This window comes from Ruditapes philippinarum, unplaced genomic scaffold, assembly GCF_026571515.1.
Source record: "Ruditapes philippinarum isolate M1 unplaced genomic scaffold, ASM2657151v2 ctg2178_1_1_1_1, whole genome shotgun sequence".
Classification (NCBI taxonomy): domain Eukaryota; kingdom Metazoa; phylum Mollusca; class Bivalvia; order Venerida; family Veneridae; genus Ruditapes; species Ruditapes philippinarum.
In genome coordinates, this window is record NW_026856992.1 from 85245 (window position 1) to 101487 (window position 16243).

At 35.7% G+C, this 16243-nt stretch overlaps 1 protein-coding gene across 2 annotated transcripts in view; it reads left to right on the plus strand.

The window, feature by feature from the left end:
- The window catches only part of LOC132748412 (DNA-binding protein Ets97D-like), an 86499-nt gene extending 83136 nt beyond the window's left edge, over positions 1-3363 (plus strand). The window contains exons 8-9 of one of the 2 annotated variants that reach the window (XM_060738019.1): positions 2822-2878; positions 3261-3363. In XM_060738019.1, the coding sequence (XP_060594002.1) occupies positions 2822-2878; positions 3261-3286 (83 nt within the window). In that variant the 3' untranslated portion in view covers positions 3287-3363. Of the gene's footprint in view, positions 1-2821; positions 2879-3250 lie in introns of both variants that reach the window. The other variant, XM_060738020.1, reaches the window with a different exon arrangement.
- Positions 3364-16243: the final 12880 nt, after the last annotated feature.

The window sequence follows — 16243 nt, forward strand, 5'->3', positions numbered from 1 at the left end:
AAATTTTCAGTTTCCGTTCATTATCTCCCCAACGGTACAACATATTAACTCAAACTTGACATATGGATATGTCATGAGAAAATACAGGTCAAGTTCGAATTTTGTCATGGTTCGATAATTTTTAGCAGAGTTATGCCCCTTTTACTTTGAAAATAATATGGAATTTTCAGTTTCTGTTGATTATCTCCCCAACGGTACAACACATTCAACTCAAACTTGACATATGGATACGTCAAAGATATGCGCAGGTCAAGTTGGAATTTGGTCATGGTTCAATGATTTTTGGCAGAGTTATGCCCCTTTCACTTTGAAAATATGAAATTTTCAGTTTCCGTTTATTATCTCCCCAACAGTATTACTCATTCAACTCAAATTTGACATATGGATATGTCAATGGAATGCGCAGGCCAAGTTCGAATTTGGTCATCGTTCAATGATTTTTTGGCAGAGTAATGCCCCTTTCTCTTTGAAAATAATATGAAATTTACTGTTTCTGTTCATTATCTCCCCAACAGTGTCTCATATTCAACTCAAATTTGACATATGGATATGTCAAAGGAATGCGCAGGTCAAGTTGGAATTTGGTCATGGTTCGATGATTTTTTGGCAAGAGTTATGTCCCTTTCACTTTGAAAATAATATGAAATTTTCAGTTTCCGTTCATTATCTCCTCTAGGGTATTACACATTCAACTCAAATTTGACATATGGATACGTCAAAAAAATGCGCAGCCCAAGTTTGAATTTTGTCATTGTTTGATCATTTTTGGCAGAGTTATGCCCCTTTAACTTTGAAAAAAAGGAAATTTTCAGTTCCCATTCATTATCTCCCCAACAGTTGTACATATTCAACTCAAATTGAAGATATGGATATGTCATAAGAATGCATTGGTCAATATCGAATTTAATCATGGTTTGATGATAGCTGACAGAGTTATCCGTCTTGAACTTTGAAAAAAAGTCAGAAATTTTAAGTTTCCGTTGATTATCTCCCCAATGGTTGTACACATTCAACTCAAATTTAACATATAGATACATCTTAGGAATAAGCAGTTTAAGTTTGAATCTTTTGTTATCTTTTGTTAACCCTTTCACTGCCATAGGGACGGCTTATGCCGTCCCTGTTATTTTCAGCGTATTTGCCATATGGACGGCTTTTGCCGTTTCTATAATAATAATAATGATAATAAATTAATAATAATAATAAGAATAATAATTAATATAAAGAAAATTATACCATCGACAATAATTATTATTATACTAGCAGATTTGGAAACATATATAATTTTTATAATACTAATAACAAATAATGATAATTATATTAATAAATAATATAGTAATTTCTTAGAAACCCCTCTGGCAAATAGGTGATCAATAAAACAATAACCCTCTGGCAGCAAAAGGGTTAACAAATAGGTTGTGGTGAAATTGTTATTATATCCACTAATATGACAATAAGAATTAGATAGGTCGGGGATCATTATGGCAATGTCCAAGTCTGTCGTCCTTCAGTAAACTTTTACTTTAAACGACATCTCCTCATAAACCACTAAGCCAATTTCATCGAAACTTCACAGGAATGATCCTTTGGTAGTCAACTTTGAAAATTGTTCCCAAGCAGAACTCTGGTTGCTTTGCAAACCAAAAAAAAACCCTTAAAATATCTTCTTTGAGAAAACCGAAAGAGCTAGAGCTTAAATATTTGGCATGAAACATTATCTAGTCAGTGTCTACCAAGATTGTTCAAATAAATGCCCTGGGGTCAAAATTGGCCCTGCCCTGAGGGGGGGGGGTCATTAATTTTCCTTATTTGTATATAGTAAAAACTTAAAAAATCTACTTTCAAAGAATCCAAATAAGTAGAGCTAAGATATTAAGCATGAAACATCTTCTAGTGGGTGTCTACCAAGTTTGTTCAAATAAAAACCCTGCAGTCAAATTGGCCCCGTCCTAGGGGGTCATTGATTTTCCTTATTTGTATATAGTAAAAACCTAAAAAAATTTCTTTTTAAAAACGAAAATAGCTAGAGCTTAGATATTAAGCATGAAACATCTTCTAGTGGTGTCTACCAAGTTTGTTAAAATAAATGCCCTGGGGTCAAAATTGGCCCCGCCGCAGGGGGTCATTGATTTTCCGTATTTGTATATAGTAAAAACTTAAAAAATCTTCTTTTAAAGAAACCAAATACCGGTAGCTAGAGCTTAGACATTAAGCATGAAACATCTTCTAGTGGGTGTCTACCAAGTTTTGTTCAAATAAAAGCCCTGGGGTAAAAATTGGCCCCGCCCAAGGGGGTCATTGATTTTCCTTATTTGTGTATAGTAAAAACTTAAAAAATCTTCTTTTAAAAAACAAAAATAGCAATAGCTTAGATATTAAGCATGGAACATCTTCTAATGGGTGTCTACCAAGTTTGTTCAAATAAAAACCCTTGGGGTAAAAATAGGCTCCGCCCCAGGTGGTCATTGTTTTTCCAATTATATATAGTAAAAACTACCAAGTTTGTTCAAATAAGGGCTCTTTTGTTAAAATCAGCTCTGCCCTGGAGGTCATTGATTTTCCTTATATGTGTATAGTAAAAACTTAAAAAATCTTCATATAAAAAACCCAAAGAGCTAGAGTTTAGATACTAAGCATGAAATATCGTCTTCTGAGTATCTACCAAGTTTGTTCAAATAAATGCCCCTGGTTCAAAATTGGCCTTGGCCCAGGGCCTTATATACAGGTGAGCGATTTCAGGGCCATCATGGCCATCTTGTTATTAGCTCACTATGTTTTGTATCATAAAGTAATATTGTTTAATTAAGGATAAATTTTTCAGCTGTAATGCAGCAGCCAGCACCACATGCAGTTACTACTATCACAGTGTCAACATCAGGTTAGTCCATCTTCTACTTTTAGTTTCCTACTGGTATGCTAAAGGACACTTATATGGTTTGAATTCTATAACTTTTAGGGATCTTTTCACAGCTTGTGTCAGCAATTAGTCCCATATCAGTTTAACCGGATGGAACTTTAGGTTTGCCCTCTGTCTGTCTGTCAGTCCGTCCAGGCTGTCAAGTGGACCCTACTTTTCCCTACTTTCTTGTTGGCCTCACTACTTTTCCCTACTTTTTGTGAAGAAAAGCCCTACTGTCCTTACTTTTCTGAAAAAGAATTTAAAAAAAGTTAATTCATTGTTTTAAGTCACCTTGTGCTATGTCATCTTTGTGATTTGTTATGTACTTTCATCTTAATAATTATTCCTAAGTATGTTGTAGATTTGATGATATATAATGAAGTGTAGACTTGGAGGGTGCTTCATGGTGGTGACAAGTTGCATCAAGTTGTTTGAATTCTTCTGGCAGGCTTCCTGTCAGTAAAAGGTAAATTGACGATAAAAATTTTACTCTACATAATTATGTTCCCAACATATTGTTTTTGCCTGTGCCGTCTGTCTGTCTGGTCATCCGTCCGCACTACCGAATACGGCTAGAGAGCCATCTAACTGTAAACAGAACAAAAGAGAACAATAGAGATCATTCCGGAACAATAGAGGAAGTGGCCAATGGCTCTCTATTAAACAAAAGAAAATAACAATAGAAATGGCCCTTTATCCCAATTCGGTTGCATGTCCTTCTGCATTCAGCTTGTCCAGCTTTCACAGGTCCAACTGCTGGTGTGATTTCAACCAAACTTTACAGGACTTATCAGTACCATCCGTAGTAGTGTGCAATGCATGCACGTTCCTCTTTGCTGCACATAATGACCACCAGAGCTAATAATAGGAAAATTTTGAATGGCTTTCACATAAACTTTTATTATATGCTATATAGAATTATGTATTGGCCAACAATATTGACCTGGCACTTTATTAACTTTCGTAAAGGTCATATGAATAATCACCGACCAGTATCTATTGAAAATATCGATATATTTGCTAACTTCACTTCTCAGTGATGTGTGGTGTATTGGTATAGATGTCGTACTACCAATCTAAAGGTCTCTGGTTCGATTCTTTACCAACACCACGTTGTTAAATTATTTTTTTAAATTTATTTGCAAGAATTGATTTGAATTCGTTATACTACACCTGGTTTAAGAATACATTTTTAAGTGGTGTTTCTATACACAATTATATTTTTTATTTCATTAGAGTATCTGTCAACGGTTCTTTTTGTGTCATTATGCAATTGTATATGCTTTAGCGCATACATGCTATAAAGGCACTTATTAAAAATACTACCTACTACACAGATAGTACACACAACAAAAATGTTTGCAATAGTTTTAAGAGAATGGCAATTTTAAAATCAAATAAAAAATAAAAATGAAATAGGATTCGAACCTACCATTTTACGTCTACATTCTTCGAGTGAAACCCCTTTACCAACTGCGCAAAGATTTACACCATTTTAACAATTGCACATTTACATGTATATCGATTTACAAGTACATCATAACGTTTATGGAATATACCTACTAAAGGGTCAAATTCAAGAGTGCCAGGTCAATGTTGTTGGACAATACTGTTGGATCACTTATCTTACATTTACAAACAACATCCATGTTTAATTACTTCATTGTATGATACTTATTGAAGGTGATGGAAAACATTCAATTAAGCAATTCTAGTTGTTATCAAGGCAAGCTAAGTGTAATTTTTACGCCTTCCCAGATCAAACGTTTCACCCATTAATCAAGCGAAATTACTCTTATCAGTTTGGTGTATGTTTACACCTGCAAGATGTGCGATTAGGCCAGTCTTAAAAAGTTATCTGTTTGCTTTTGCCGGCCGACCCGGCGAAAATGCCCAGACTCAAAAGTTTTTTTCAGCTTAAAAAAATCAGATTTTTTTTTATTTCTGCCAAATCAGCCAAGGGCATTCGACCCAAAAAATTCCATCAAAACAAAAATAAAATCGAGGGAAAATCACACATTTAATATGTAAAGTAACGAGTAATCATTCATGAGGGCATTCTGTGCATAAAATTAGGGTGTTACTATTTAAAGTATTTACATAAATAGCGACCAACCAGGGAAGGATATTTTCCTTACGTCACGCAGTACAGCATGCGCGCGGCAATTAAGTTGAATTAACAAATAATAGAAGGTATCAAATTAAGGTGTGGAAACGGGGTTAAAAATAATGTTTGTTCAATTAATGAATATTTGTAAAGCATTTATATGGTCCCTAGTTTACCATGTGGTAATTATACCCCCAAAAACGAAGTTTTGGGGGGGGGGGGGGGGGGGTCGGTAGGTCGATCCAGCGGTCCGTTGCATTTTCCTTGTCTGGAGCATAACTTGAAAACTAATGGTTGGAAGTCAATATAACTTCATACAATGGTCAAGCACATTGAGAGGAAGTGCAGTGCACAAGAACCATAACTCCATCTTGACTAATTACAGAGTTATTGCCCTTTGTTACTTTTCCTTGTCCGGAGCATAACTTGAAAAAAACTGGTTGGAATTCAAAACAACTTCATACAATTGTCAAGCACAATAAGGGGAAGTGCAGTGCACAAGAACCATAACTCTATCTAAAGTGATTACAGAGAAATTGCCCTTTGTTACTTTTCCATTGCTTTCTTTTGTCCGGACCATAACTTGAAGACTAATGGTTGGATTTCAATGTAACATCATACAATGCTCAAGCACAGGTAGAGGAAGTGCAGTGCACAAGAACCATTACTCCATCTTGACTAATTACAGAGTTACTGCCCTTTGTTACTTTTCCTTGTCCAGAGCATAACTTGAAAACTCAAAACAACTTCATACAATTGTCAAGCACGTGCAGTGCACAAGAACCATAACTTGATTTTGACTAATTACAGAGTTATTGCCCTTTGTTACTTTTCCATTGCTTTCTTTTGTCCGGAGCATAACATGAAGACAAATGGTTGGAATTCAATATAATTTGATACAATGGTTGAGCACAGTTAGAGGAAGTGCAGTGCACAAGAACCATAACTCCATCTTGACTAATTACAGAGTTATCGCCCTTTGTTACTTTTCCTTGTCCGGACCATTACTTGAAAACTACTGGTTGGAATTCAATACAACTTCATACAGTTGTCAAGCACATTAAGAGGAAGTGCAGTACACAAGAACCATAACACCATTTTGACAAATTACAGAGTTATTGCCCTTTGATACTTTTCCTTGTCCAGGGCATAACTTAAAACGCACTGGTTGGAATTAAAAAAAACTTCATACAATGATCAAGCACAATAAGAGGAAGTGCAATGCACAAAAACTATAACTCTGTCCAGAGTAATTATACCCCCAAAAACGAAGTTTGGGGGGGGGGGGGTATATAGGAGTCACCCGGTGGTCTGTCGGTCGGTCCAGCGGTCCGTTGCATTTTCCTTGTCCGGAGCATAACTTGAAAAGTCGATATAACTTCATACAATGGTCAAGCACAATAAGGGGAAGTGCAGTGCACAGGAACCATAACTCCATCTTGACTAATTACAGAGTTATTGCCCTTTGTTACTTTTCCTTGTCCGGAGCATAACTTGAAAACTACTGGTTGGAATTCAAAACAACTTCATACAATTGTCAAGCACAATAAGTGGAAGTGCAGTGCACAAGAACCATAACTATCTAAAGTAATTACAGAGTTATTGCCCTTTGTTACTTTTCCATTGCTTTCTTTTGTCCGGACCATAACTTGAAGACTAATGGTTGGAATTCAATATAATTTCATACAATGGTCAAGCACATTGAGAGGAAGTGCAGTGCACAAGAACCATAACTCTATCTTGACTAATTACAGAGTAACTGCCCTTTGTTACTTTTTCTTGTCCAGAGCATAACTTGAAAACTACTGATTGGAATTCAAAACAACTTCATACAATTGTCAAGCACAATAAGGGGAAGTGCAGTGCACAAGAACCATAACTCTATCTAAAGTAACTACAGAGTTATTGCCCTTTGTTACTTTTCCATTGCTTTCTTTTGTCCGGAGCATAACTTAAAAACTACTGGTTGGAATTCAAAACAACTTCATACAATTGTCAAGCACAATAAGGGGAAGTGCAGTGCACAAGAACCATAAATTCATCTTAACTAATTACAGAGTTATTGCCCTTTGTTACTTTTCCATTGCTTTTTTTGTCTTGAGCATAACTTGAAGACAAATGGTTGGATTTCAATATAATTTCATACAATCGTCAAGCACATTTAGAGGAAGTGCAGTGCACAAGAACCATAGCTCCATTTTGACTAATTACAGAATTATCGCCCTTTGTTACTTTTTCTTGTCCGGACCATTACTTGAAAACTACTGGTTGGAATTCAATACAACTTCATACAGTTGTCAAGCACATTAAGAGGAAGTGCAGTGCACAAGAACCATTACACCATTTTGACAAATTACAGAGTTATTGCCCTTTGATACTTTTCCTTGTCCAGAGCATAACTTAAAACATACTGGTTGGAATTCAAAAAAACTTCATACAATGATCAAGCACAAGAAGAGGAAGTGCAGTGCATAAGAACTATAACTCTGTCCAGAGTAATTATAGAGTTATTGCCCTTTGTTTCTTTTCCATTGCCTTTTTCTTGTCCAGAGCATAACTTGAAAACTACTAGTTGGAATTCAATACTATTTCATACAATGGTCAAGTATATTGAGAGGAAGCACAGTGTACAGAAATCATAACTCTTTCTGGACTCATTTTTGCCCTTTGTTACTTTTTATTGTCCAGTGCATAACTTGAAAATTAATGGTTGGAATTCAATGAAACTTTATACAATGGTCAAGGGCAGTGAGATGAAGTGCAGTACACAAGAACCATAACTCTATTTGGACTTATTACAGTTATTGCCCTTTGTTACTTTTTTGTCCTATGCATAACTTGAAAACTTGTAGTTGGAATTCAATTCAATGGTCAAGTGCAATGAGAGAAAGTGCAGTGCACAATCTTCTTTTAAAGAACCCAAAGAGCTAGAGCTAAGGTATTTAGCATGAAACATCTTCTAATTGCTGTCTTCCAAGTTTGTTGAAATAAAAGCCCTGGGGTCAAAATTGGCCCCGCCCCAGGGGGTCATTGATTTTTCCTATATGCATATAGTAAAAACTTAAAAATCTTCTTTTAAAGAACCCAAAGAGCTAGAGCTAAGATATTTAGCATGAAACATGTTCTAATGGATGTCTACCAAGTTTGTTCAAATAAGAGCCCTTGGGTCAAAATTGGCCCCACCCCAGGGAGGTCATTGATTTTCCCTATATGAATATAGCAAAAAACTTAAAAATCTTTTTTTAAAGAACCCAAAGAGCTAGAGCTAAGATATTTAGGATGAAACATGTTCTAATGGATGTCTACCAAGTTTGTTCAAATAAGAGCCCTTGGGTCAAAATTGGCCCCGCCCCAGGGGACATTGATTTTCCTTATATGTGTATAGCAAAAACTTAAAAAATCTTCTTTGAAAAAACCCAAATAGCTAGAGTTTAGATATTAAGCATGAAACATCTTCTAGTGAGTGTCTACCAAGTTTGTTCAAATAAAAGCCCTGGGGTCAAAATTGGCCCCGCCCCAGGGGGTCTTTGATTTTCCACTTATGCATATAGTAAAAACTTAAAAAATCTTCTTTTAAAGAACCAAAAGAGCTAGAGGTAAGATATTTAGCATGAAACATGTTCTAATGGGTGTCTACCAAGTTGGTTCAAATTAAAGCCCTGGGGTCAAAATTGGCCCCGCCCCAGGGGGTCATTGATTTTCCTTATATGTGTATAGCAAAAACTTAAAAACTCTTCTTTGAAAAAACCCAAATAGCTAGAGTTTAGATATTAAGCATGAAACATCTTCTAGTGATTGTCTACAAAGTTTGTTCAAATAAAAGCCCTGGGGTCAAAATTGGCCCCGCCCCGGGGGTCATTGATTTTCCTTATATGTGTATAGCAAAAACTTAAAAATTTTCTTTGAAAAAAACCCAAATAGCTAGAGTTTAGATATTAAGCATGAAACATCTTCTAGTGAGTGTCTACCAAGTTTGTTCAAATAAAAGCCCTGGGGTCAAAATTGGCCCCGCACCAGGGGTTCTTTGATTTTCCCTATATGCATATAGTAAAAACTTTAAAAAATCTTCTTTTAAAGAACCCAAAGAGCTAGAGCTAAGATATTTAGCATGAAACATGTTCTAATGGGTGTCTACCAAGTTTATTCAAATAAAAAACCTAGGGTCAAAATTGGCCCCGCCCCGGGGGTCATTGATTTTCCTTATATGTTTATAGCAAAAACTTAAAAATCTTCTTTGAAAAAACCCAAATAGCTAGAGTTTAGATATTAAGCATGAAACATCTTCTAGTGATTGTCTACAAAGCTTGTTCAAATAAAAGCCCTGGGGGTCAAAATTGGCCCCGCCCCGGGGGTCATTGATTTTCCTTCTAATGGGTGTCTGTCAAGTTTGTTCAAATAAAAGCCCTGGGGTTTAAACTGGCCCCGCTCCGGGTGGCTTTATACAGGTGAGCAACCTCAGGGCCATCATGGCCCTCTTGCTTTTATTTTATGTTATGATTACTAGTGAACATGTTTGTGATTGTTTTTGACTGTCTTTTACATGTCAGTTTTGTCGTCGCCGATGATGATAGTGTAGTCCAAATTTCCACAATCTGCTACAACGTACTAAGCATATTAACTTATGTCCCGTAAAAATCATATATCATGATAAGATGGCCTTATTTGTTATTTGAATGTTATTGTGACATTTGGCAAAATCTATTCGGATCCAAGAGGTAAATTTTGGCCCCTCGGGGAGGGGGTGGGGGGGTCATTGATTTTCCTTATTTGTATATAGTAAAAACTTAAAAAATCTTGTTTTAAAAAACCTTTAGAGCAAAGATATTTAGCATGAAACATCTTCTTATGGGTGTCTATCATTTCTGTTCAAATAAGGGCCCTTGGGTTAAAATTAGCCAGCCCCGGGGATCATTGATTTTCCTTATATAAATATATATATGTATATATAGTCAAAAGTTAAAAAATCTTCTGTTAAAAAACCCAAAGAGCTAGAGTTTAGATATTAAGCATAAATTATCTTCTAGTGAGTGTCTACCAAGTTTGTTCAAATAAAAGTCTTGAGGACAAAATTGGCCCCGCCCAGAGGGGCGGGGGGGGGGGGGTTTGTTTTTCCCTTTATGTGTATAGTAAAAACTTTAAAAAATCTTCTTAGAGCTAGAGCTTAGATATTTATCATTAAACATCTTCAAATGGGTGTCTACCAAGTTTGTTCAAATAAAAGCCCATTGGTTAAAATTGGCCCCGCCTCGGGGGGGCCTATATACTGGTGAGCAATTTCAAAACTATTTCACAGAAATGATCAACATATTGAGACGATGTGTTGCGGGCAACATTTGGGTCGCTACCTTGAAAGGTCAAGGTCACAGCAAGACCTTGCAGCAAAATTGTGTCCTGTCCATAACTTCATTATTTGAAGTCGGATTTTAAAAATATTTCACAGAAATGATCACCATATTGAGACGACGTGTCGCTGGCAACATTTTGGTGGCTACCTTTAAGGTCAAGGTCACAGCATGACCTTGCAGCAAAATCGTGTCCGGCCCATTACTTTGTTTTTTGAAGTCGGATTTTAAAACTTTTTCATAGAAATGATCACCATATTGAGACGACGTGTCGCGCGCAACATTTGGGTCGCTACCTTGAAGGTCAAGGTCACAGCATGACCTTGCAGCAAAATCGTGTCCGGTCCATAACTTCGTTATTTGAAGTCGGATTTTAAAAATATTTCACAGAAATGATCACCATATTAAGACAATGTGTCGCGCGCAACATGTGGGTCACTTCCTTGAAGGTCAAGTTCACAGCAGGACCTTGCAGCAAAATCGTGTCCGGTCCATAACTTCGCTATTTGAAGTAGGATTTAAAAAGTATTTCACAGAAATGATCATCATATTAAGATGACGTGTCACGCACAACATTTGGGTCGCTACCTTTAAGGTCAAGGTGGAAGCATGACCTTGCAGCAAAATCGTGTCCGGTCCATAACTTCGTTATTTGAAGTCGGATTTTAAAAATATTTCACAGAAATGATCACCATATTAAGACAATGTGTCGCGCGCAACATGTGGGTCACTTTCTTGAAGGTCAAGGTCACAGCAGGACCTTGCAGCAAAATCGTGTCCGGTCCATAACTTCGCTATTTGAAGTAGGATTTAAAAAGTATTTCACAGAAATGATCATCATATTAAGATGACGTGTCACGCACAACATTTGGGTCGCTACCTTTAAGGTCAAGGTGGAAGCATGACCTTGCAGCAAAATCATGTCCGGCCCATAACTTCCTTATTTGAAGTCAGATTTTTAAACTATTTCACAGAAATGATCACCATATTAAAATGGCGTGTCGCGCGCAACATTTGGGTCGCTACCTTGAAGGTCAAGGTCACAGCATGACCTTGCAGCAAAATCGTGTCCGGCACACAACTTCATTATTTGAAGTCGGATTTTACAACTATTTCACAGAAATGATCACCACAATGAGACATTGTGTCACGCGTAACATTTGGGTCGCTACCTTGAAGGTCAAGGTCACGGCATGACCTTGCAGCAAAATCGTGTCCGGCCCATTACTTCGTTACTGGAAGTCGGATTTAACAACTATTTCACAGAGATGATCACCATATTGAGGCGACGTGTTGCATGCAAGGTCAAGGTCACAGCATGACCTTGCAGCAAAATCATGTACGGCGCATAACTTCGTTATTTGAAGTCGGATTTTACAACTTTTTCACAAAAATGATCACCATATTGAGACAATGTGTTGTGCACAACATTTGGGTTGTTTTTACGCTTTGAACTTTGTCTGTGACATAACTCTGACACAACAAGAGGTATTCCTTCCTGTGTCCAAAACCTATTCGGGGAGCATCACCCGGTTCAACCGGCTCTTATTTTCTATCAGATTCGTACCTAAAACGTTCGAACTCAAAATATTTTGTATAACAGCAGATGCAATTTTTGAATGATTTTTCCCCAAACTACTCTCTGTAGTTTCACTATATAATATATGAAACTTCTGTTTCACTAACTAAATACCATATCAGTCTTCTTTGGGAAATCTTGTTACATTTGCCAAAGCTATGTTTCATGATATGTTTCAGCTTTACTGAAAGTTTACCATATTATAGCAAAATAAATAATAGAATAAAGGTCTACTTATTACTTATTAACCTCACCCACACACAAATAAAAACACAACCCCCCCCCCTCCCCCCAAAAAAAACAACGACAACAACAACAGAACAAACAAACAAAAAAACATGAAAAATACATAAATGAAAAAAAATCATTTTGCTTTCTTGTGACTGTATGACTGACATCCTTTATTTTAAACATTCAACATGTTTTATCTTTCTCACTAGTCACACCACTCAAATGCAAAATCAACTTGGTTCCCAGCAGTAAATTTACTAAACAGAGGAGAAACTAAATGATAAATAATTATGAAAAAGCAAAGAGTGATTTTGAATTTACCCTAATTAATTTATGAACATTAAAAAGTGATTCTGAATTTACCTTCAATTTTGTGTTATTTTTATTTAATATCCTACAAGTTTATGTTTAGGAATTCTTACATCTTATATACAGTGAAATTTGTGAAAACCGGACGCTGAGAAAATCGGAACTCTCTAAATACCGGACGAATAATTCAGTCCCAAATTTTCCCTTCTTTAAACTATTGTATTAAACATTGACAATACCGGAATCTGTAAAAACCGAATATCGGACGGTTGAAAGGGGACTACAAAGTCCATTATATAGACAATTACCCTGACAATACTGGACGACGAAGGTGTGAATAACCTTGTTTACTTATCAATTGGTTGTGTCTAATACGCTAACTAAGCGGTAACGGAACAATGGTTATCTGATTTGTTAATTATGTCTCTTTTTACAGTTTGATTCATTGTAAAGTATGGATGTTACCGTTTTTTATAAATGCCAAAATGCACGAGAAATTGAAATGTTAAAATCAGTATGAATGAAAAATAGAACATTATTATACTGCATTGCTTTTTGTATATTCATTTCCCAAAATGACAACGCAACGGAAACGACATTTATCAGCGCTAAGTTCTATTCCATGGCCTAAAAGAATTTGGCGAGAGCTGTCTATAAGTGACAAATTTAAATTAGTTAAAGACAGAGAAACTTTGCCGAGACCTACTTTAAAAATCTCTATCTGACAAATATGGTATAGGCAATATTTACAATTGAGGCATTATTATATAAACAAACAAAGTAAACTATGTTCGTTAAATCATTATCCATTACCCAAATGTAAACATATGCGGGTGTAATCGGACTTTATCGTTATGAGGTAACTGCTGTTCGTTTAAATCCAAAATTTTATTGTATTTATATGCAATAATGGGACAAAAACAATTAAAACATATTGTATAGTATTTATGCCCCCGCCATGTAATGGCCGGGGCATATAGTGTTACCCTGTTCCGTCCTTCCGTCATTCCGTCCTTCCGTCATTCTGTCATTCCGTCATCATCAGTTTCCGTTCATTATCTTAGTAACGGTTGCACACATTCAACTCAAATTTGGCATATGGATATGTCATGAGAAAATACAGGTCAAGTTCGAATTTGGTCATGGTTCGATGATTTTTGGCAGAGTTATGCCCCTTTTACTTTAAAATAATATGAAATTTTCAGTTTCCGTTCATTATCTCCCTAACGATACAACACATTCAACTCAAACTTAACATATGAATATGTCATGAGAAAATACAGGTCAAGTTCGAATTTGGTCATGGTTCGATGATTTTTGACAGAGTTATGCCCCTTTTACTTTAAAATAATATGAAATTTTCAGTTTCCGTTCATTATCTCCCTAACGGTATAACACATTCAACTCAAACTTGACATATGGATACGTCAACGGAATGTGCAGGTCAAGTTCAAATTTGGTCATGGTTCAATGATTTTTGGCAGAGTTATGCCCCTTTCACTTTGAAAATAATATGAAATTTTCAGTTTCTGTTTATTATCTCCCCAACCGTACAACACATTCTACTCAAATTTGACATATGGATATGTTTTTAGAATGCCCAAGCCAAGTTCGAATTTGGTCATGGTTCAATGATTTTTGGCAGAGTAATGCCCCTTTCACTTTGAAAATAATATGAAATTTACAGTTTCTGTTCATTATCTACCCAACAGTGTTACATACTCAACACAAATTTGACATATGGATATGTCAAAGGAATGGGCAGGTCAAGTAGGAATTTGGTCATGGTTTGATGATTTTTTGGCAAAGTTATGTCCCTTTCACTTTGAAAATAATATAGATACATCTTAGGAATAAGCAGTTTAAGTTTGAATTTGGTCGTGGTTCAATGATTTTGGACAAACTTATCTTTCCTGAATGTTGGAAAAATTTTGAAACACATACTTTTGTGGAAATGTATGTAGCCATTATTTTGGCTACAAATATGAAATATGCTATTTTCAAAAGGTAAAGACTGAATAATTTCAGTGCCTTGAACATTGTATGAAAATGGTTTAAAAATTGAAAAGTTTTAAGGGCTTTGAATTTGAAATAAAAAAAAATAATTTGTGCAAACAAATTTGGAACTAAATATTATAACATCTGAAATTTTGGCTGCATGCGGGGGCATCCGTGGCATGATGACACATTTCTAGTTTTATCATTTCTTTATTAAGCAATATACTTACTCATGATCATGAAAATGCAAATATACGTTCAGCATCCTTTGTAAGTTATTGCTCGGTTTATAGGATCCTGAATAGCTGAAGGGGACATTGAGAATACCGGACCGCTGAGAAAACCGGACAAAACCCTCGGTCCGAAAGCCGTCCGGTTTTCTCAACTTTCACTGTACATGTATTTATTACTTAATAAATGTATCTTGTAAATAAAAATACTTAACACTTAATGAATGATTGGAACCTGTCACTGGCCAACATTATACTCTCTCAGTCTCTCTCCCACCCTCTATGTATTGCTTATTAGTCCCCTACCGGTTTAACCGGAGGGGACTTTAGGTTTACCCTCCGTCCGTCTGTTCGTCTGTCAGTCAGTCAGTCAGTCCGTCCGTCCACAAAACTGGATCCCGCGATAATGCAAAAAGTACTGAAAATATTTTTATGAAACTTGATATATGGATAGATGGCAGTATGGAGATTATGCATGTCTTTTTGTTTTCTTCCTATTGTGAAAATTCTGGTTGCTATGGCAACAAATAGTCTGAAAATATGGCAAATTGAACACATAAACTGGATTCAGTGATTACTCAAAAAGCACTGAAAATATTTTTATGAAACTTGAAATATGGGTAGATGGTAATCTGGAGATTATGCACATCTTTTTCTTTTCTTTCTATGTTGAAAATTCTGGTTGCTATGGCAACAAATAGCCTGAATTTCAAGATTTCTGATTTAAATTTTTCAGCTTTTTCACTATAAGTTCTTTATTTCTTAAGGTGTTTACTTCAAACTTTAAGTATAAGTTTCTGGTCATCAACCACATCATATGTGACAAGGTTTACAATTCCAGCACAAAAATTATCAGTATTACCTCCCTTGAACTTAGGATTTTTATGAAAAAAAATGTTGTCTTTTTTCAATAACTTCTTTATTTCCTAATGTATCTACTTCAAACTTCATATATATGTTTCTTATTATCACTCAACATTTTTGAGAAGGTTAAATACTCTAGCAAGACTATTTCCAGAATTATGTCCCCCTTGAACTTAGATTTTTTTTCGAGAAATTGGTATTTTTCACTCCAACTTCTTCATTCCTTATAGGATTTACTTTAAAATCCCATATCGTAATAATATCCCTTGAACTTAGATTTTTTTCGAGAAATTGGTATTTTTCACTCCAACTTCTTTATTCCTTATAGGATTTACTTTAAAATCCCACATAGTAATAATATGACAAGGTTGTATAAACATAATTTCCTTACTAGGCAGGGAAACTTAACACATTACTGTGATATAGACACACTTAGAACTTCATTCATGTCATTCATTCACTGGTAAAATTGAATGGCCAATGGCCCATCAGAATGTTGCTTGGGTTCTAACCGGAAGGGGACTTATGGATTGCTTGAAATACTATGATAATTGCTTGTTTATTAACCCCCTCCCCCTCTAAGAAATATCAAGAGTAACAATGGGGATGAGATATTGAATAATATCTCCACATGGCCATTTCCAAGGTATAATGCTAAATATGCTTAATAATGCTTCCATTCAT